The 22369-nt window shown below is 38.3% G+C and overlaps 1 protein-coding gene across 1 annotated transcript in view; it reads left to right on the forward strand.

Annotated features, from left to right (window-relative positions):
* CEP126 (centrosomal protein 126) overlaps positions 1-22369 on the forward strand; it is a 43385-nt gene continuing 21016 nt past the window's right edge. The window contains exons 1-5 of the mRNA XM_052812987.1: positions 1-186; positions 1216-1341; positions 11224-11369; positions 12646-12751; positions 18268-18466. Coding sequence (XP_052668947.1) covers positions 89-186; positions 1216-1341; positions 11224-11369; positions 12646-12751; positions 18268-18466 — 675 coding nt within the window. The 5' untranslated portion in view covers positions 1-88. The remainder of the gene's footprint in view (positions 187-1215; positions 1342-11223; positions 11370-12645; positions 12752-18267; positions 18467-22369) is intronic.

The raw sequence follows: 22369 nt of genomic DNA on the forward strand, positions 1-22369 counted from the left end.
GCGGCCAGGAGCGCGCTGAGGCAGGGCCGGCGCCCGGCACTGACGGCGGCGCAGCTGCGGTCTGGGGGCGGCGGGCCCGGGGCGCTGAATGGAGCCCAGCGGGCAGGGCGGCGGGGCGGCGCGGGGGCAAAACTTCCCCGGCGGCCGCCGCCACCATCGCGCGTGTGCGGCGCGACGCGCTGCTGTGTATCCTTCCGCGTATCCTTCCGCCGGCGGTGAGGGGCTGGGGCGGGCTCTCGGGGCGGGCGGTGGAGCGGTCCGTGAGGGCGGCCCGCCTCGGGAATGGCCTCCCCGCAGAGACGCAGGGCCCGCGGGGCGGCAGGGGCTGTCCTGCGCCCTGCGAAGGGGGGGAACGGGGCTGCCCGGGGCCCGTGGGGGGCGGCGGCGGCGGCGGCGGGGTAGGGGAGGTGATGGAGCGGCCCCCGGCCCGGCCCGGCCCGGCCCGGCCCTGCCCGGCCCTGCCCCGCCCTGCCCCGCCGTCAGGGGTCGCCTCAGGGGTGGCTTGACATAAAACTTGTACGTTGGGTTTTTTAAACGGCTGTAGAAAAGTTGACTTCTCAGCTTCGGAGTTTTCTTGTTTTCCCTCTTCTAAGAGGTACTGCCATTGGGAATTGTGTTTTCCATCCGAACTTGGGGATCCTTATTTTCTTGAATTTAAGTAATAAGAAATACAGACACAAGTTCTAAGCTTCACTTGTACAGTGCTACTTAAATCATTACTGACATGCGGCAGGACTGATGGTGCTCTGTGGAGAGCTTTTATCCAGTGGTATTAATGAATTTCAGTGTAAACAACTAATCCTTTAGATGGGAGGGGGGCTGTTTTCACTGTTGAAAGGTCTTCCCTGTGATACATGTATCCGTATGTTACAGATTTAGATAACAGAAAGATGTCTCTTCAAATAAAAATAATAAAGGTGAGATTTTTCATCTGCTGATACCATGAAAGATGAGTGCAAAGCCTCTGTTAAAATCACTGTAAACAGTAAAATGCAATTACATTTTCTTCTGGATGAACATAAAGTTAGTTATGACTATAATATACAATTATGGGACCAACTGTTGTGTACTTAGTCAAAAGGCATATCAGCATTTTGTATCTCATGCATGAAGTTTGCCCTTTCCCCAAAAGGTATATAAAGTCAGTCAAACAGGCTATTATATCTTTTAATGAGCTGTTTAATACAGTTTCCATTCTCCTTAACACAATACTAGGGATAGAGCTTTAACATTTCATTTCGAATGGGATTTAGAAGAAGAACGTCGGGCATTGAAAGAAGATCAAAAAATATGTCGGAGTAGGGCACAGAAATACTTGGTAGAGACAAACAGAAGAAGAAGGTCAGTAAGTAGGGTTCCTTTGGTGGGAGATTGTAAAAAAAAAAAAAAAGAGTCAAAACCTTGAAACAGCTCAATATATTTCTACTGTGTGCATGTTCACTTTGTTAAATAGCCTCACTGCTTTGTTCTGGAGGAATCTAGGCTGAAAATTTTCACCAATCTGGTTTCTTGCTATAGGACAAATCAAATACAAAAAGAACAGTATTCTGATTCACTCGCTACTTTTTGGAAACTCACTGTAGTCACCTCTTACTGTATAAAGTAAAGGTAAGTAGCTCTTTCATCTTGTGGCTCTGATCTGCATTTCCAGTATTCTGGGTTTTAGTAGCTTCAATGGGTGTGTGAAAAATGCATTCAGATGTACAGTACAGGTCAGCAGGCAGGCAGTTGCCGTTGCCTTCTGAAGTGTATGCTTTTCTGTCTGCATGGCATAACAGCTGCACAGCCTCCCCAACGCGGTGGGGCTTTGTGCCCCCACTTCCCAATAAACACTGTGCAAAGTCTTTCTAGTACAGGATTGTATTTATGAGAAAGTTATTCTGTATTGACATTTTAAACAGATCTTTGAATATTCTGTCTTTCTGCATACATGAGAATGCAAAGTCATGAAATATTCTGTGACAAATGGATTAAGTAACTTATACACTGAGATGTTTCAGTGAAGTGCTGTAAGTAGTTTAATAGGCATAGGGGGCTTTTACCTAGCATTGAGGTCATGCTTGCACACACAGGAGACTCCGCTGTGTATACTGCAGAGGTAGATGGGTTCCTCCTTGCAAGCCCCCAGCCTCAAGACCAGGTTCTTCTGCCTAGTGTTAACTCATTAACGTTCATCCCCCATAGTTCCCATATCAGATGATTTCTGTTGGACAATGTTTACTTATTGAAATGTGTTGATAACTCATAAGAGAGGCAGTAGATATTGTTTATACTGCAATTTTAGCTTGACGGTATGTGCTGTCAGCATGTTTTGAATTGTAAAGAAAAATGGAAAAGGAAATATAATCACCTGGGAGTGATTAAAGACTGTGCAACCCACAGCCTTTGCAGATAATAAGCTGAGTCTCAGCTGAAAAATTAAATACCTTATTTGGTTTTCTGGAATAGTACCACTGTAACACTATGCATCTCAGATGAACACTGTTTATTGTATTACTGGTCTTGAAATATTATACTCTAATATAAAAGCAAATACCAGACAGCCTGCGTACTTTTGACAGACTGGTGTAGTTAAACTAATACTCGTTGATACATAAATACATTTCCATATGTATTTCATTGCAGCCTTAAGAAACACAGTATAAATCCAAGTTACTCAGGTGATCCAGTTAAAAATATAGGTATGGTATTCATAAAATGAAATTCTTTCCATTTGTGATAATTGAGAATGGCATAACTATAAGCATAATAAGCAGTTCAAATGGAAGTCTATGGTGACAAGTCTTCCCCTAATAACTGAAAAGGAGTTAGTTGTCTAAAGTTAGAAAGGCAGTAAGTGCATACAGTATTAATAAGCTGTGAAATATAATTCAAAATTAAAGGTCATTGCATATAGAGAGGAAAGTAATTTGGAAGTAAAAAGTTCCTTGAAACTGAATTTTTTTTCCTGACAGTTATGTAGGTAGGAAGCGATTGATCAACCATCAGGTCATGTCTCAAAACTATGTATGAGCCAAGATCCATTAGCTTTGTAACACATGTAAAGGTGTTAGCTATGATGATGGTTTCTCAAGGGTAGCATGACTTCCTTAAGCTTCACGTTCTCACGTGGCAGCAGCCTAAATTCTCCCTGACAGGGCTTACAGGCATGTATCAGAAGTTATTCTTGGCACTGCTGGTTTATAATTTCAAAACTGAAATTGTTTCTTTCATATTTTTTTTTTTTCAACATATGGAGAGTAGACATGAGTGCACTGTGAAGTATGACAGTCCGTTTTCTACTTCTAACCTTCACACAAAATGGTTAAGGTTGGAAGGGACCTCTTGAGATCATCTGGTCCAACTGCCCTGCTCAAGCAGGGCCACCTAGAGCTGGTTGCCTAGGACCAGCTTTTGAGCATCTCCAAGGGTGGAGACTTCACAACCTCTCTGGGCAACCTGTGCCAGTGCTTGGCCATCCTTACAGTAAAAAAAAAGCGTTTCCTGATGCTCAGAGGGAACCTCCTGTGTTTCAGTTTGTGCCTGTTGCCTCTGGTCCTGTCACTGGGCACCACTGAAAAGAGCCTGGGTCTGTCCTTTTTGCACCCTCCCTTCAGGTATTTATAGACATTAATAAGATCTTCCCTGAGCCTTCTCTTCCCCAGGCTGAACAGTCCCAGCTCTTTCAGCCTTTCCTCATAGGAGAGATTCTCCAGTCCCTTCATCATCTTCATGGCCCTTTGTTGGACTCTCTCCAGTACGTCCATGTCTCCGTGGTACTGAGGAGCCCAGAACTGGTCACAGCACTCCAGCTGTGGCCTCGCCAGGGCTGAGCAGAGGGGAAGGATCACCTCCCTCCACCTGCTGGCAATGCTTTGCCTAATGCAGCCCAGGACACCATTGGCCGCCTTTGCAGCAAGGGCCCATTGCTGGCTCATGTACAACCTGGTGTCCACCAGGACCCCCAGGTCCTTTTCTGCTGGTCTGCTTTCCAGCTGGGTGGCCCCCAGCACATGCTGGTGCCTGGGGTTGTTCCTCCCCAGGGGCAGGAGTTTGCACTTCCTCTTGTTCAACTTCATAATGGTCCTGTCAGCCCATTTCTCCAGCCTGTGGAGGTCCTTCTAGATACCAGGACAACTCTCTGGTGTACCAACCACACCTCTCGGTTTGGTGTCGTCTGTAAACTTGCTGAGAGTACAGTCTGCCCCATCATCCAGATCATTTTTGGTCAACAGCCAGCTGAATATGAGCTGGCAGTGTGCCCAGGTGGCCAAGAAGGCCAATAGCATCCTGGCTTGTATCAGAAGTAGTGTGGCCAGCAGGACTAGGGAAGTGATCATCCCCCTGTACTCGGCACTGGTGAGGCTGCACCTCGAATACTGTGTTCAGTTTTGGGCCCCTCACTACAAGAAAGACATTGAGTTGCTAGAACATGTCCAGAGAAGAGCAACGAAGGTGGTGAAGAGTCTAGAGCACAAGTCTTATGAGGAGCGGCTGAGGGAACTGGGGTTGTTTAGCCTGGAGAAAAGGAGGCTGAGGGGAGACCTTATCGCTCTCTACAACTACCTGAAAGGAGGTTGTAGCGAGGTGGGGGTCGGTCTCTTCTCCCAAGTAACAAGCAATAGGACAAGAGAAAATGGCTTCAAATTGCACCAGGGGAGGTTTAGCTTGGATGTTAAGAAAAATTTCTTCACTGAAAGGGTTGTCAAGCATTGGAACAGGCTGCCCAGGGAAGTGGTTGAGTCACCATCCCTGGAGGGATTTAAAAGATGTGTAGATGTGGTGCTTAGGGACATGGTTTAGTGGTGGACTTGGCAGTGTTAGGTTTGCAGTTGGACCCAATGATTGTAAAGGTCTTTTCCAACCTAAATGATTCTGTGATTCTATGATTAATGAATATGTTAAACAGGACTGGGCGCAGTATTGACCCCTGGGGTACACCACTAGGTACTGGCCTCCAACCAAACTTTGTGCCACTAATTGCCACCCTCTAGGCCTGGCCATTCAGGCAGTTTTCAGTCCACCTCCCTGTCTGCTAATCCAGCCTGTACATCAACAGCTTGTCTACAAAGATCTTATGGGAGACAGTATCAATAGCCCTAGTGAAGCCCACAGAGACAATATCCACTGCTCCCCTCTCATCTACCAAGCCAGTCATTTCTTTGCAGAAGTTTATCAAGTTGGTCAAACATGACCAAATTTAATGTCAACCTCAAATTTATAAAGCCTCTGCTGAAAAGTAATAGCGGTGAATTCCCTTTAGCAAATAGATCTAGGGAAGATATAGCAGAGCTTCTGCTCTCTTCTCAATCTTGTGTCATTTAGGTTCATCGTCTTTGTGTTGCATTGTGGAGCAAAACTTTTCTGTGGGGTTTTTTTGGTGTTTTTTGAAGAACCACCACTCGCCCACCTTTAAACAAGGTTATACCAAGGCTGAGCCCAAGTATGATAGCCCCTAGTGCCCAGAACTTTTTAAGCTAATGAGAACTGCATATGCAGAGAGCTTGCAGATTATCTTCTCTTTTCAACCTTTTCCAAATGTACTTGTAATGAAATTTCCCTGATAGTGTTGTATTGATCTGTTGTCAATACCTCTAAAATGCAGCAGCTTCAGAATTAAAAATACTTAACTTCTGACAAGATGTGCTCAGTTAATTGGTTTATTAGTAAAAGACAAAAACATCCCTTGCTCAGAAAAGAGTAAATATAGCTTTGGAAAGCAAAATCTCAGTAGCTTAACTCACAGATCTTTTTCAAAGTGAATACTTAGAGGAACCCATATTCCTATCTGAAGCCATCAGTTTCTTTGCATCTCTTGTACGGACCAAGCTCCTTAGTTTTGTGTTAACAGCAGTACTTCAACACAGCGAAAAAACAGCCTACTGGTTATCTTTACACAAGTTGCCTGAGTATCAAGAAAGTAATTCCTTTATTGTCTCACTGATACATGAAGTTGCAATTTCAAGGTCATCTTAAGAATTAAATATCCTCTGGGGCAGTAGCTGACAGATATTTTGTTTAAATAACAGTATTCTGGAAATAAGAGTTACTGACTAAGCACATACTTGATGTAAATGAATAGGATATCATATTTTGTGTTTATATACCACACTACTTTCTAAATACCAGCTGCCGATTTGCTGGGGACAGTAGCCTTCCTGCTGTTATTGCTCAATGCAAAACGGGCATCCCATTTTACTGTGATGTTACTGTCTGCAGGTAGTTGGTTCGTTCTGGAAATGCAATTGTCTATGTGCATTTTTAAATGAACATTACAGTCAGCTGTCTTGGTTCAGTGTTTTGAAGTGCCTTGAAATCTGAATAGCTCATCCATCTGTTGTAATTGGGGAAGGAAATGCTTTCCCAATTTATCAGTTTCCAATCTATTCCCATTGCTACTGTTTTTCAAAACTACTTTATTTTCAACATATGCACAAGCTTTGTGCTCCACCTACCGGCTGATTATCATTGATTATTTAACAAAAGCTCTTTAAATTATTCATCAGTGTTGTTGATAGAGAATGAACAGCAGTTTAGTGCCAGAAATAGGAGAAAAATGTTAGCACTTGGTAAACAGAGAGGGCAAAGTGTTAAGAATTTTGTATTGCTTTCTACATCAGAATGAATCTGTGAAGAGTAGTGGTCACTGTAACCACGTAGACCTGAAATACAGTGTGCCATTTCTGGTAACGGGCCATAGGATTGTGCTGAATTTGCAAGGCCTCAGGACAGATGCTTGCCAAGCTTGCTCTCTCTGAACTTTTCTTGACCTGCCTGCAGCTTTGTTTTGCTTGGTTTAGCTGCAACAACAATTTCTCTAATTGACCAGGTGTCTGTGGCTAATTTATTTTGCCTTTGTTTATCTTTTTATGGTATGACCATAGTTTTATATAGATAGCAGTAACAAGCACTTATTCTATGTAGAGAATGAGATATTTATGACTAACATAATGATAAAGTGTAGGGAAATACAGGCCTGGTACGATAGCAGAGGCCTTGAGAACTGGAGGTGCAGGATGCGGCGTAGAGGAGTACAGGGAGGGGATGATAAGAGATGGCACACAGGCTTGGCACTGGAGACCCCACAGCTGTAAACAACTCACTGATAGTCGGTTAAAGAAATGCAGACCTAGATCTAACAAAACTGGCTTTAGGGCTAACAAAGAGAACAAAAAAATAGTATGTAATATATGTAAAAGGCACCATGTATGGAATATTTGGAGGTACTGTGGACCTGCAGATTGATGAAGAAAGCAAAGGTATAAAAGCATGTTAGCAAATATAAAAATGACTCCAAGTGGATCCTGAGGTGAGGAAGAAGAAAGCATTAACATGAACATCATATTGTTCCTGGTGAAGGGACTTCAGATGCTGACAGCTCACCATAACATCCCAGCACCACCAGAATGAAACTACCAGCCTTGGGATGGCAGAAGAGCAATGGAAGTGTGAGCATCAGGAAAAGGGGTAGAAATTCAATGCGTGAATAACAAACAGTTCAACTGGTTTATCGCTGTTATTGACGCTTTCTCTGTATAGAAGTATTCTAACTATTTTTCAGTAACAATTATATCTGGATTAATAATGATTAGACTCTTAAGATTTGAATTATGCTAACAGAAAAATTCTTGGCTTTACATAAGGTGTGCTTGCATTTTGCCTATAAACAAGATTTGGAGTGTAAAAACTGGTGGATACTGCGGGCAGCCCTCCTGTGAACCTTTGGGGCATTCTGGAGGACAGCCCTCTGTGAGCCCTTACAGCATTGTAAGGGTTGGTCCTTCTGAAGCCCTTACAGCAATTTCGGTCTGTCCTTTTGTATTCAGCATACGATAATCAAAGAAGATGAGGGAATAGAGTTAATATGTGTTCCTACGGTCCTGGTAAGTATCTCACTTAAAGAAAAAAATTGATCTATGGGCAACGTCCACAGATCTTTTTAGGGATATCAGGTGTGTTTCCTGTTTGATCATGAAGGGGATTTTGAATGTGACACCCCATTCTTGTGTTTTCTTGATCTTGCTGTAGTCATTAAGTATACGAATACTCTCCTACCTGAATTTTAAAATTACTGTGCACTGATTTGCAAACATGATATGGCAATGGATGAATAATATCAACTCAGTATCAAAAGGTTTATTTCATAGCATTCCATATGCACTGTATATATCCCTTTTTTTAATTTTCATCCAAGGTAGTAGTAAGTATTTAGTCCACCTGGGAATGTAGCATCCATCACTTCATTGTGGAGATTATTTAATAAAATTAACCAGGAAATAGTTCCACCATCTAGTCATACTGTTTTTAACATAAAAATACCTTCCACATACTGTCTGTATATGTGAAACTGCTAAATATTTTAAGTTTCATATTCCAAATTCACTATAAACATTTTGGCAGCCGTTTCAAAAATTGCTGCACCGCTGGGTTGTTTATAGTAGACAGAAAAACTGGGTTAAAAAAACACCGGTCAGGAAATTCTTCTGCTAACTCTCCATCTTAAAGCCATAGTCTTTTGCCAGTGTTACATCTGTGATCTGAACCTAAGCTGGTGGCTTAAGGAGAGTGGATGAAAAAACATTTGCTTGAACTGTTTTTCTATAAGATGTCAATTTGCATTTGTAAAATTATTTATTTTACATAATGCAGCTGGGTGTCACAATTTACGTTCTGTGAAGTCAAGAAGTTAATGATGCAGGCTTCACTGAATATCTTTAATGCATTTCTTTACATTTAATATAAGATCCTTTTTCTCCCTCATGTCTTAATCCAAACCAAATACTGATCATGATGAGCTGTGGTGAAAAAGACCGCTTGCATCAGCATTTGGACTTGCCCATTTCCAGCTATATGGAACAACACTCCTTTTTTTGTGCCAGTTATTAGGAATGTGGAAGAGTGCAGCTAAGTCATGCTCTGAAATAATTTTTAAAATAAATAAATAAATAAATAAATAAAAACTCTGTCAGAATTTACTCTTTCCTTTTTGGAGTTATACGCTGGAATTACTCCAGGTGCAAAGTTGTAGAATTTCCCACATGTCTGGATTTAACAACTATAGTTCAACTAAAGGCCTTCTTGAGCAACTTCTAGAAATATTAAGGGGATCGAGAAGAATGTGTTTAAAGTACTTACTAGGATAAGCAAGTCTGTTTCCTCTGTTGTGATTTCCTATTTCTTTAGTCAGGATAAAGATGTAAAATATTGCAGATTTCCGTATCAGATTTTAATGTGAGTGAAATACAGGAATACTGAAAGTTTACAATGAACTCTAGTTCTATTTTTTTAGTTTTAACTTCTGGATTGTATGAACAATTAAAGTTCCTGTGAAATTTTAAGCAAATTACAATAAGACATTTTATGTGGATAGAGTTCTCTGCAGATTTTTTCTATTTTTGGATAACTGCTTGTCTGGCTTCACCTCATGCCTCAGGTGAAGCCATTCCTGCTTGCTGACAAACTGAAGTTTGCAAATGAAACTTGCACTGTTGGGATCATATTTTAATTTAATTGTTTCTCTTTGCATAAGTCGATCTTCTGTCGTATCCTTCATTTGAAGCTGTAAAGCTTTATAACTTCATCTCTAGAAGAAGGGTTACCTTGAATTGTAGAAATTCACCTGGATTTTGAAAGTGTAACTATTAAGTGTCATTTGCAATAACCAGGTTGTTAAAATAAAACGTGAGCTACTCTCTGTATATGTTACAGGCTGTCGTCTCAGCAGTTCTTGTGCTCCAGGACAATTGTGAGGAATACTGTTGCTGGGACATCTGGAGCTTTCTGGGGGGAATGTACTTCCAAAGTAGAAGCAGTAATTGCTTATGTTGTTTACTGGCATTTTGATTTCTGACCTTGGAGAACATTAATCCAGAGTGCTACATACATTAGCAAAAGCAGTGGATCCTTTTGCACATTTTGTCTCTCTTCTTGCTTTTGGCTTTTCATATGCTCCACCACTGTCTTTCTTGAGCTTAACATTGGTAGTTCTGGAGGTGTAGTACTGAAGAAAGGAAGATCAGATGTTACACAACTTCCATTTCCCCTTATGATATGGGGAGGAGTTTTAAGGTGCACTTGTAATGATGGCAGGAATGCAAGTACAGTATTACTGTATTTAGAATAGAATGTTTCCAGGGATGGGGCATCTACCACCTCTCTGGGCAACCTGTTCCAGTGTTTCATCACCCTCTTTGTAAAAAATTTCTCCCTTATATCTACTCTAAATCTACCCTCTTTTAGTTTAAAACCATTATTTAAATATGACTTGCCTACATAGGCATTGTGCCAATAAATTTACTGGGTATAGTTCACTAAAAGAGCTAGTTTAGGTTTGTCAGTAAAAGTTGATGATTTTGTCATCAGGAATAAAAATCATAGAATCATAGAATCATAGAATCATTTTGGTTGGAAAAGACCTTCAAGATCATCGAGTCCAACCATTAACCATGCCCCCTAAACCATGTCCTGGAGTACCCTGTCCACTCGCTTTTTGAATATCTCCAGGGATGGTGACTCAACCAAAAAGCCAACCAAAAATTCCACATAGCTTCATCAAGCTTGCGCCTACCGAAGGAAAGCTGATGATGGTTGTTTTCGATTAGAGCCTCCTTTGCTTTCCAGCCAGTAGAAGGACATGTTTAACATATTTAACAACTGATTCTGTCAATCATAGTTTCACATTACTGTTTTATCCCATTTTGTGCTACTAATCTGATTGTCTTTCAGGAAGCTTCTCAACAACTAGAAGTTGATACTAACTCTTACATACTGATATGTAAAAGCTGTAGTTCCTTTGCATTATTTCTGAATAACAACTTTAAAACTGTTACCATTTCTCCGGCAGCTCATGAAAGGCACACACACAGAGCATTTGCAGTTCACCTTCCTATAGATCTGCCCACTGTGATACATTTACGTGGTAATGTAAAGACTGTGGTGAAAGTCACATTGGTGACAAGAACTGGTTGAGTCTGCATGTTAATTCACATATAAGAAAGAATAAAATCTCTGGTTGAGGCTAAAAAATAAAAATGTTATGGTGTGTCTCTTCTTCACCACCCACTGTCCCATTTACGTTCAGACAAACCATAAAACTCCAGCTGTGCTGAAGTTTATAGCATTTAATTTGTGGACAAGCAAGCTTTTGTACTAAAATTGCAGACTGATAAGCAAGTGAGTTACTAATATTTTGGTAAATGTAATTAGAAAACAAAGGGATCATCTACTTTTGCTTCTTAAATACAGAGCCTTTGAAGAAAGACAGAAGCAAGAAGAAGAAAAAGAACAAAGATTTAGAGAACAAGTTCTGCAGCAGAGGAAAATTAAACTTCAGGAAGCAACTGATAAGTTCCAGCGTGCTCATCTGCCTTTTTCTCAGCACAAGCAAATAGGTTTGGAAATTAAAATTTAACCATTATTCACAATACAAGTGTTTTTCTATTAATAGAATATAATTGAGGCAAACAGAACAATTGACCACTCAAATTAATTGAATTCATATAAGCAAAACTTAACTGACAAGAAGCTCAGGTCTGATACGACACAATTGAGTAGAGGGAATTAGAAAAAACAACATTCTTTTTCTAAAAATTGTATGGGTTTTCCCCACTTTTTCCACTGTAGTGTGCTTGTTGCTTACAAATACTGTGCTTTCACAGCTGGCTGTTGGGTGTTACAAAACCACTGAAAGTTACTAGGATAGTATAACGATCTGCTATTTGAACCCTAAATATGAAATATTGAAGAATGTGCATTTTGTTTATCATTAAGTAAAAGCAGTCCTAGCACATATTAATGTATTACATAACTTTTGCTGAATTAGTCAGCTTTTTAAGCTGTTCTCTCGCTGCTGGGAAGTAATGATCACTTCAACTCAGTTCCTGCTTTCTTGGAATCAGTGCAGATTGGCAGGAGTTTTTAATAGCATCAGCCAAGTCTGATTTCCAGTTAACTTTCCAGTGTTGAAACTCTTAAGATATGGTATATTACTTAGGTATTTTTTAACAGATTTACTCTCCCAACTGCAATTGTGCCAACTGTGAGGTAATGTCTCTAACTTCAAGATCAAATGTCAGATTAAAATAACAAAATAGAACAGTACTGGTTTAGGGCTTCTTCATAGCTCTACTGACAGCCCAGACTGTGTAGCAATATAATGAATCACAATTTTTTTTCTTGGTTTTTCTTTATAGCAATTCTGCTGCTGCCACTTTCTACCCTACTTTTACTTACTTGAAAGAGGCAACACCTTGTGCCTGTCTGGACTCTTTCTTTCTCCACTGATTTGATTATTAAGTTACAATTTGGCCTCTGTAAAATATCTGCAAGCCATAACTTTGGCTTAGTGCATGAGCAGAATAATCATAATGTAAAAACAAAGTTAGTGCTAGATTTTTTAACCTCCTACTTATCCAACAGTGCAGTCTAAAACCAAAGAGCAAAACTGTTGAATACATGTGTTACTCTAAACACTTAAATAGACTGGGGTTTTTTTTCAGAGGAACTAGAGATGTCCCAGCATGTCTAATGATGCTAAACCACCCAGTTTATTGTAACAGTCTAGATTTAAGCTTCCAAATTCAGAAACTTAACCAAACTGTGTGTGGTAAAATATTCCAATTTTTAAAATATTTTTTTCCATTGTGTTTTTTACTCTAATCCCTCTAGTCCAGACAAAAGCAGCTTTTCAGTTAGAAGAAGCTCTTGAACAAATTAAAGGATCAGTTTTAACACCAGGACTGTGCTTGCCCAGCAGAAACAGAACCAACTTCAGGTAAGCATTTCTGTTTACTCTGATGATCAAAGGAAGTAGATTGCTTAGTGTATTCAATAAACAGCAGACAATTACTCTTTAAGAAATTGTAGACCATTTCTCTTGTAGCAAAGAAAACATTTCTGTGAACTGTTCCAATGAAACATGAAACATCCTTGAGTTGTTTGTGTCCATTTGGTAAAACGGCAGAGGAGATGACACAAACCTTTTCCCTTCAGCGGAATTCTGGGAATAGTCAGGGCTAACCCAGTTCCCATTCAGTTATAGCTTGACTCAGATTGCCATAGTTATCAAATCATCTGGTGTTCCATGAATTATAAAGTATTTTGTCTAGATGATTTCGTATTCTCATCCAGATTTTTTCCTTTTGACATTCAAGGATAGTTTAGTTTGTACACTCATCCCATGATCTTATCTTCTTTCCAGCTGTCATTCCTTTAAATTTCTCATCCTCTATATGTATCTTAAGCATCCTGATAACAATTTTGCCTGCAATTTCATTTTATATCACATACAATTTGAATTGCATACTTTTCACTCTACCCAACCACTTTTTGTAAGATACCATGACTTATCACAGAATGTTTCTTCATGCACAATTTATCTATCTGCTGTATTTGATACTGCTTCCTGATTATCTCCTCCCTAATCTCTCATTTCTTTAATGTTTCAGTTCAGGAGGTTTGTTGTTGTTGTTATTGTTGTTGCTTTTGTTATTACTATTATTATAATTATTTTCTGCATGCTGTAAATTGTACAGATGTTCAGAATAGAGATAAATTCTGTCTAAAAGGGATCTCCCTACTTTTGAGCTTCAGTGTGTTCTTCATTGTTATGTCAATATTCAGTTTGATTACACATCTACTGCTGATTAATACATGTTTGCAGGAAATAAACTGGGCAATTGACAAAATATTTTATACCTCTGAGAACTACATACTCATGCTATCTGCCAGTCAACATGCATATAGTTCTGTAGCTACTACACTGGGTTAACATAATGAAGGAGGATTGCAGCCATAAATAGAAACAAACAAAAAATCTACCTGCTAAATATAAGTTGAAATTATGGTGAAAAAATGTAGATGTTTCTGAACTCTGCCTCAGGGTTCCTGATCATTTTCCTCATTTCACTCAGAGGCTCACTTAAGGACAGCAGCTCAGTGCCTCTTCCCCTGCCTTTATAATTTGTTCCTTTATTTTTCATCTTTCTTCAAACTGCTCCTTGTGCCTCAGGGGCTCACATTTTTCTCTCAGGACCTCTTCAAACCATTTACCATTTCTTACAGTGTAACATTGCTGTCACTCCATATTATATTTGTATAATTTTAAAAATTCACTATCCTGTAATAATGATAGTGTGTTCTTTTCCTGATTTTTGTTTTCATAACCTGATTTCCTAAGGAAATTAAATTTATACGTTCATATTCTTTTACAGTTTGTGTTCCCCTAGTAACAAAATTTGAGGGAGAGCTAAGAATCTCAAAGATAATTATATTTCTACAAGTTTGAAATTGGCAATTTGGAAGGAAGAAATTATTCAAACAAGTGACCCCAGCATGAAAAAGGTTTAAAAGTTGAGTCCACACTGACCTATTGACAGGTCACAAGCCACTTAATACAGGTAAGACAGCACATGAATATCCTGGAACCTGCCACAGAATGTGCTGCCTTTTCCCCAGCTGGTAACTAGGAAGCTTGAGTAGGAGCCATATGGGGTCGGTGAAGGAGGATGTAGAGAATATTAGAGGTATGGTACTAAGGCAAAAAGAGTTAAGTTATTGCAGTACAGGCTTCTGTATAGGGGCAAGGTATACAAATTAATACAGAATAAAGCTTTGCTTATTCTGATGCTAACAATTTGTCTTCCTTCCTTGTGACAGAAAATACTCTATCCATTTTTGTCTGCATCTCACACAATACCTTACTAAGCACTGAGATTCAAACTGAATACACGCTATGCTGCATAGATTCTTCTGGTCTGCTGCAGAAGATGTTAATGCAGGGTTGTTCCTTTTAGTTTTGGTCTGGGAGCCGTAGTTTGTGTGGGTCACAAAAGTGGCATTTCTGTGTTTTTAGACTTGGTTCCAAAAATTGTGCAAAATTCTCTTAGAGTGCAAATAAATTTCTTGCAAATCAGTACAGCAAAGTAAGCTTTGATACAGAAAAGCATTTTGAGAAGGTTCTCAAAGGTGAAGGTTCTTCAAAACTCACCAGTTCTGAGCTGTAAATCTTTAAAAATGTCTTATAATCCCTTTAATCAGAAATTTGGGACAGCTAATAACTAACTCAGGTGAGATAGTAGATCCCTTTTTGTATTTCTGTCTCTTCTTACACTTCTATAAACACTCAAACCAAAAATCTTCTATCATCTTTCGAATTTACACTCTCTCAGAAATAGAACGTATAAAATTCATTGACAGTTCCATTTCAAAGGAAGAAATCAATACTGTATTAAGTATTCAAGATAAATGTGGCTGCAGACCCAACTGGATATAGGTGAATTTTATAAGGTTCTAGAATTCTTAATGTCTATGTTTAAAAAGTTGTAAAAAAATTAAATTAAGAAATGGAGACATATTACCTCCCTTTGGAGAAAGGCAAAAAATCCTGAAACACCTAATGAGTAAGAGATTTTATTCTGTGCTTGCAGTAGAGCTACTCTGCTTCTGATAAGGTTTAGTTATTAAATGCTGAAACAAAGATTTTGGTCAACTCATTAGCCAACAGGCATTGGGATGTGTGCACATTAAGTGTGTAAATGGTGTGCTGCTCTTTGTACAAGATATATTTCCCTGTTTGTGTTTAAAACCAGTTGTATTTGATTAGGTTCAGTCTTGGGATAGAAGCTTAATTATGACAAATCAAAAATGTTATCTGAAAAAAGTTGGAATGTAGAAGCTTTTATAAAATATAAACGGTCTCAACATCCAAATAGATATCAAGAAACTGCTTTCCCCCCCCCCCCCAAAAAAAAAAACCCAACAGATTTGGGGGGGGCCAGGTGTATATCAGTCTGGTCCGCAGTAACAACGTCTTTCAAAGTGGATAAGTACAGAAAGTTTTTGGATAGGGAGGATATTCAAAAGAATACAGAATGCAGTTTTATGAGTTCTATAAATAAATGAGAAGTTGTTCTCCCTTTTTGCTATCAGCCATCTCATCAGAAATAATAAATTCCTTTTTAGACTATGCAAATATATATCTCTGCTTAGTTCAGTGCAATTAAGCCAACCTTTTTGGAGTATTGTATAAAATATTCTGAAAAATAACAATCATCTTGATGGGATGAAAGTTTCCGTTTTCCATTGTCCTAAAATTGTAAGTGTTGTAATAAATACAGAAAAGGTCTCATTAGACTATTTAACCATTTGACACAGATGTACTAAAAAGAAGAGATTGATTTTAACACAGAGTATAATTTTAGATACAGAAAGAGGATGAAACAGCTGAAGGCTGAGAAGAAGGAACTGTGGAAACTTAAGCTGAAGAAATGGAGAGGAATGAAGGAAAGAGATTATTGAGTTTCTGTACATATATTAGACATATGGTAGCCATCTCCAGCAAGGAAAAATACATGTTTCCTAATAATGCATCTCTGCTGGATAGGCAGTAGAAGAGGAGGAGTCTGTGTACATATTGTGTGACTGCACTGTTCAAATTTGCTCAATAGGGTTGCCAGCTGTTAATGAGGATAGCTTTGCGTCGCATGAAGTAGTCATATTGTCTTATAAGTTCCTACACTGCATATTGCCCATATATGAAAGGAACCATCATCTTCACCATCACGTTCACTGAAAATGAGGATGGGTAAAATGTGCGTGGTAGATCATTTTGTCAGGCCAGATTTCAATTTAAAAAAAAAAGAGGGAAATATGTGGGAATATATGATTTTCACATTTAGTTGCATATAGACTAAAAGTTCACTTTTGCCACAAATTTAGCTAAAAACCTTCACCTAATTTAGCAACATTTAAGGGATCATGTTGATGCTGCTAAGGAACCATATATGAGAAATGCATCCTGGGAATGTTGGAAAGCATCTGCATATTGAACGGACAAAAGGTTTGGTTTGTTATTCAATCCAGTGATTGTTGAGACAAAGTATCATTTCAAATATTGGGCCTGATCAACCTGGTAAAATAAAAGCTGGATCTCCCCTTATTGGCAAAGGTATACCCATTTTACAAATACCTTCACTGAAAGTTTATACTGATAATCTGTTTCCAAGATCTATTCTCCTTCTACCACCATCTGTAATCATTGTGGAGTACAACAAATACTTGACCCTAAAACAGCGAGACAAGCTTGGCTTTCTAATGATTTGTAAGGGTTATGGCTCTACTGAAGAGATGTGAGAACTCAAAGCATGGGTCTGGCGAGAGATTTCTGTAAGTGCCACTTTGGATATGCCAGATTAAGGGCATTTAGGGCCCTCAAACCAGGTTGGAGCCAAAACACAGGATCAGTGTTCTTCGCTAAACTGTTCCACCTAGGCAGTCAAGCATAACTGGCAACCTGGTAATAGTTATACTTCCAGAAGACTAAAGCTTGATCTACCTATGAGCTGGTTGGTTTTGGTGTGTGGGTTATTTTTGCTTTTTTTTAAGGCTTACCTTTCTTATTGGTTAAAGCTACTTGTTTCTTGCTTTTTGTCATCCTTGATATCTACCTACTTCTTGCTTCTTGTTTTCCAAAGCTTGGTTCCTATTCCTAGTGATCTTACACAGCCTTGTTCCAGTTCTATCTGCTTTTTATTCTTGAACATATCTTGTTACACACTCCCTGCCTTCCTAGTCTCTGATTGCACATTTTCCTTGTCATTTGTCTTCACATGCTGCTTGGCTTCTTTGATTCCTGGGTGGCAACCAGCCCCATGGTTCATGCTAATTCTTATCCTGTAGAAACCTATGGTTTCCTCTGTCTAAATTTGGGCTCACCCTGACCACTATACCCAGCTACACTAGCGACTCCAAAGATGTTTTTTTTCAGATAGCAAATACAAATTCTTTAATGTACCACATTGCTGACATTACACGTCATCAGTAGAGTTGGGCTCTCTAGATACTACAAAGCCTTCTTGCTATTTGAAGTAAGGAAATATCTGAGAGCATCGGTATATAGTTGTCCTCTATATAAGCCAACCTTATGGAAAAACAAAGGCCATTTTGCTTGTTGGTTTTTTTTTTTAAACAAAAACCTTCCGTTTTCCATTTCTGTAAATGACCAAACTGTTGGCTGACATTTTCCAGACTAATTCAGCCTGAGGCAGTCACCCAACAACGCAATCAGAAAAGTCTGACTATTTATAAATAACAGAAGAGAAGGTTTAAAACTAAAAGTGTTGGACAGTTTTAGGTAGTACTAACAGCACCACCTGTAGTTACATACAGTACAGCTGTCCTTCACTTGCCAGGCATTTACTGATGATGTGTACTTTTGGAAAGGAACATGTTTAAAAGTGTACAGTTGACGCATAGAAATAAGCCAAAGTAATGTTATTTGCTTGCATCAAGAACCACAGATGACACTTCATCCTCATCGGCACCTAGAAACGGTTCTTTCCATCAGAAGCAGATTTCAGCAATGGTTGGCTGGGATAAAACAATACAAGAGAGCAGTAGAATGAACATGGATAGTAACCGACTTCTCTTCAAGCAAAATGTGAAAGAAATGCAACAACTCCTTGAAAAACAGCATCTCAGCAACTTGGAGGTATGATATTTCCATGTGATTCATTATATGATTGTCCTTAAATGTAATAGAAAGTTTCTTGAATGTGATAAAAATGAAAGGTCTGTTAAGCACTCTTTACCAAATAGACAACACCTGAGGGCACATTGTACTATGCCTTACCAACAGATTATTTAAAGTAAAATTATACATATCTTTCAGTAAGAAATCAGAGATCTTTAAAAATGTTTGTAAGAATATTTTCAGAAATTCTTTCAAGATATCTCTCATGTTGTCTTTCTCTCTGTGAATGTAAGATTTGTATGTCAGACTTCTTGGCTCTGAAGTAGCTAGCCATTAGTCTATCACAGGAATCTTGTACTAGGTGCAGACTTAAATTGGCAGCTTGCAATTTACGCTTAAGTTTCTGCTTTGCTGATTGCTACAGCTCAGCACAAAATGCTATAGCAGTATAATTATGGTAGGTCAAATGTTGGGGTTTTTTGTTTCTTGGGTTTTTTTTTTCCCAATGTGTGGTGATTTCTTAGGGATTGCCTTCAAGTCTCTTGAGATCCTTTTTTGTCATCTTTGGAATAGATGCAGATGTTCCAGTAACAAGCCCATTAACTTTCTGCCTAAACTGATTTTTGACCCAAAATCAGTTTCAAAAGTCACCTTAGAATCACAGTGAAAATCAAGAACTGAGCTCCAAAGTGATTTATTATAACTGCACTTTTAAGTGTGATTTTAGGTCTGTCAGTGTTGTCTTTGATTTTGGAAATATTGTCTTCATGTTACATCTTTTGGAAACAAGAGGACATAATTTTGGACTCATTCTTTTATTTCTATAATATTATCTACTGGTATCTGGACTCGTGGTGTCTGAAATGACCTTGATTATGAAACACTGTCCCTTTATATTGGTGATGGCTAGAGGCATGGGATCATTGGTGGCAATACAGCAAAGGCTTTTCTTTTTAATACATGCGTATGGCTAACTTTTGAAAGACTGTATACAGTTCAGATATATTTCAAGTTCTTTGATATCGTTTTTTTCAGGCACATTGACCTCTGTCTTTGTACCTACTTTGTTCTGATGGTTATTCATGAGAATCTTGAGCAGCTGATGGCTGACACAGAAAATTTCACTCAACGGGAGTAAATTTCAAAAAGGCTGAGAAGACAGAAAGTACAGTTTGTACTGCAAGGTTGTTGATTAGTGTTCATTCTTATTTCCAAGCATAAAAGAAGGAAGAGCAAATGGCAATTTATAGAAGAGAGCTGATAAAACTGAATTCTAGATAACCACTTTCAAACAAAATACAAAAAGCTCTAAGCTTTTTTTTTTCTTTTTTTTTTTTAATACCACGTTGTGCATTTCATTGGTATAGTATTTGCAAATCCCTCCCTACATGATGATGCTGAATTTGGCAGAAGCTGCATTAGGACATCTTAGAATTAGGAAAAAAAATGCAATCTCTCTGAGAAAAATGTATTAAACAGTTATTCTAAATATATTCTAAGACAACTATATTGTAGTGTATCTTATCAAACACAATTATCAAATTCTCATTGAATTCTAGGGAAAAAATGCTGTGAGTCATGCTTGATTTTTTACTTATAGGTTTTTCTAAATGTTATCATCAGCTTTGGACACTGCATATAATATAGGAATTTGTGTTTACAAATTAATGTCTTTTTGAAAATGCTTTGTTCCTCAAAAAATTTTGCTTTTTTTCCCAGAATGTATTTTTCTGCTACCACTAGGGGTTGCTCAGCTTCTTCCCTCTGATAAATAGTTTCAAATTGTAAATATTTATACTTCAAACATTTGGACTTTCTTTCTTGAAATTGCATGCTTTGGACTGATTAGAAAAATAGTCAAGAATGCTATTGTCATTGTCCTAAGGCCTGAGTTTTGGAAGTTTAATACTTGGATTGTGCTGGTGTGCATGTGTATTGTGACTTCCTGTGATGTGAAATAGTATTTATAATACTTTTACTAATAAAATTTGTAATTTATAATTATTTATAATACTCTTACTGACATGAATAGGCTTCAGTAGTCTTGTTACTGTCTGTCGTCCAAAGTAATTTCAACAGTGCTTCCCTTTCTGAAACTAATGTCAAAGTATTTCACTGTGCACATGCTTTGCAGCCTAACCATCCATTGAGATCCTTTGACCTCTCTTTGTTTCTGTTTTTACAGGCCCAGCAGGATTATAAAGATTCCTAAAATTCTTTTCTTTCCTACAGGGCAATAAAGTTCTATGTAGACCCGTACCAGTAGATTTGGTGCGTTCCCTGCTTTCCATCCCTAAAAATTTGTGTAGTTTCAGCAGTAAGCCAAGGTTTTTAGTGACCCTTCTACCATTCTTTCTACCAATTAAGCAAATTATTTGGCTTAAAATATTGAGAGCAGTAAATTTTATTTTGTGCAACAGTTATGTCTGAGCCAGCACATCAAATTATTATTTGTTATATATCCATAAGTATGTTCTGTTTTTAAGAAATTAATATTGTTAACTTCATTTGCAATCAAAGGTTTTGTTGCACAGTCCCTTCCTGGTTTTGTTGCAGGCATAAATAAAATCTTTAAGGTGGAGCTGGTAACACGATCTTTAGCTAAGGCTGCATGCAGCTTTTCACCAAAAGATGTTACTCCCAAGTGCTTATAATTTTTCCAAATGTTAACTCTTTTTATTGAAATTTTCCATTTCTGGCACCTGCCTTGAACTGAATAATTTAGAAAATTTCCATTAAAATGGCTCAACTGTGACAAGGAATAGTATTATTCAGATATCTTTTGTCTTTTTTTTTCATCAAGTCTTTAATTTAGTGGCCATAAAAAATTGTTTTGGTCAGTACAGTTTTATGCTCTTCCAGAAAAATACATTATCCTTGAATTAAACTGTTTGATTGACATAATATTTTACCTCTATTGTTTCACTTTTTAAACAAAATAATTGGATGTAAGAGCTAATTCACAGACAAAACAGGTATAGATTACAACATGGAGATTGTATTTTTCTCTTCCCTCCTTTATATGACCATAATTAGGTTATTCAAGTGGTATCTGTGAAATTAAAATTTAAACCCCTTTCTGATTGATTTGAAGCAGGATTTTTACCTTGGCTCTCCTTTTTTCGCAAGCGTATTGTGCAGCCATTGAAGTACTCAGTATCAGTCTTTCTATGGATACTGTTCCCCTTGGCATGAAATACTTCAATATTTATTGAAATAAGGACTGGAACACAGGTGTAATTTCTCAGAAATTGCAAGCCAAACCATGAGGTCAGAGGGTTATTCCTATATTATCTCTAATACAATAAAATTTTGTATCCTGTTACACTGTGTGTTCATATATGTTACATATAGAATTAAATAAGTCTCTGAGAAATAATGGAAGAATGTTTTCCAAGTGATATTCCACTGAATGAAAGCAACATATGTTGCAAACACACTGGCATGGACATCGCCTTACTTAAATGAGTGAGTTGAGCTGTATGAATGTTAGCTGTTTGTGTTACTATGCTTTTAAGGTTGGACTGTGTCTATGAAATGGAGATGTTTCAGGTAACTGATGGAAAAACTGAATTCATTTTCAAGTGCATTTGTAGTATGAGTGGAATGAGTTAAACAAGGGTTCCTTCTGCAAGGTGTATTGTATCAGTCTAACTCTTCAGAGGCATAGACAAGACCAGCATGGAAAAAAGGAGTGCCTGTGTACAGAGTCTCTCCCAAGTGTCAAGAACTTGTAGAATGCTCAGGGCTAGTTAGTGGGAAAACAGACTCTTAAGGGGAAGGTTAGGATAAAATGGCACTGGAACTGAAGTCAGACTTCATTTTGAAGAGACCGTTCAAAATTTGGAATAGGTTTCTATGGTCACCTTAAATCTAGAAACATTGGCCATTTTTTACTTGTAACTGTGAATGTTAACAAAT

The sequence above is a fragment of the Harpia harpyja genome, chromosome 17 (assembly GCF_026419915.1).
Source record: "Harpia harpyja isolate bHarHar1 chromosome 17, bHarHar1 primary haplotype, whole genome shotgun sequence".
In the NCBI taxonomy this organism is placed as follows: domain Eukaryota; kingdom Metazoa; phylum Chordata; class Aves; order Accipitriformes; family Accipitridae; genus Harpia; species Harpia harpyja.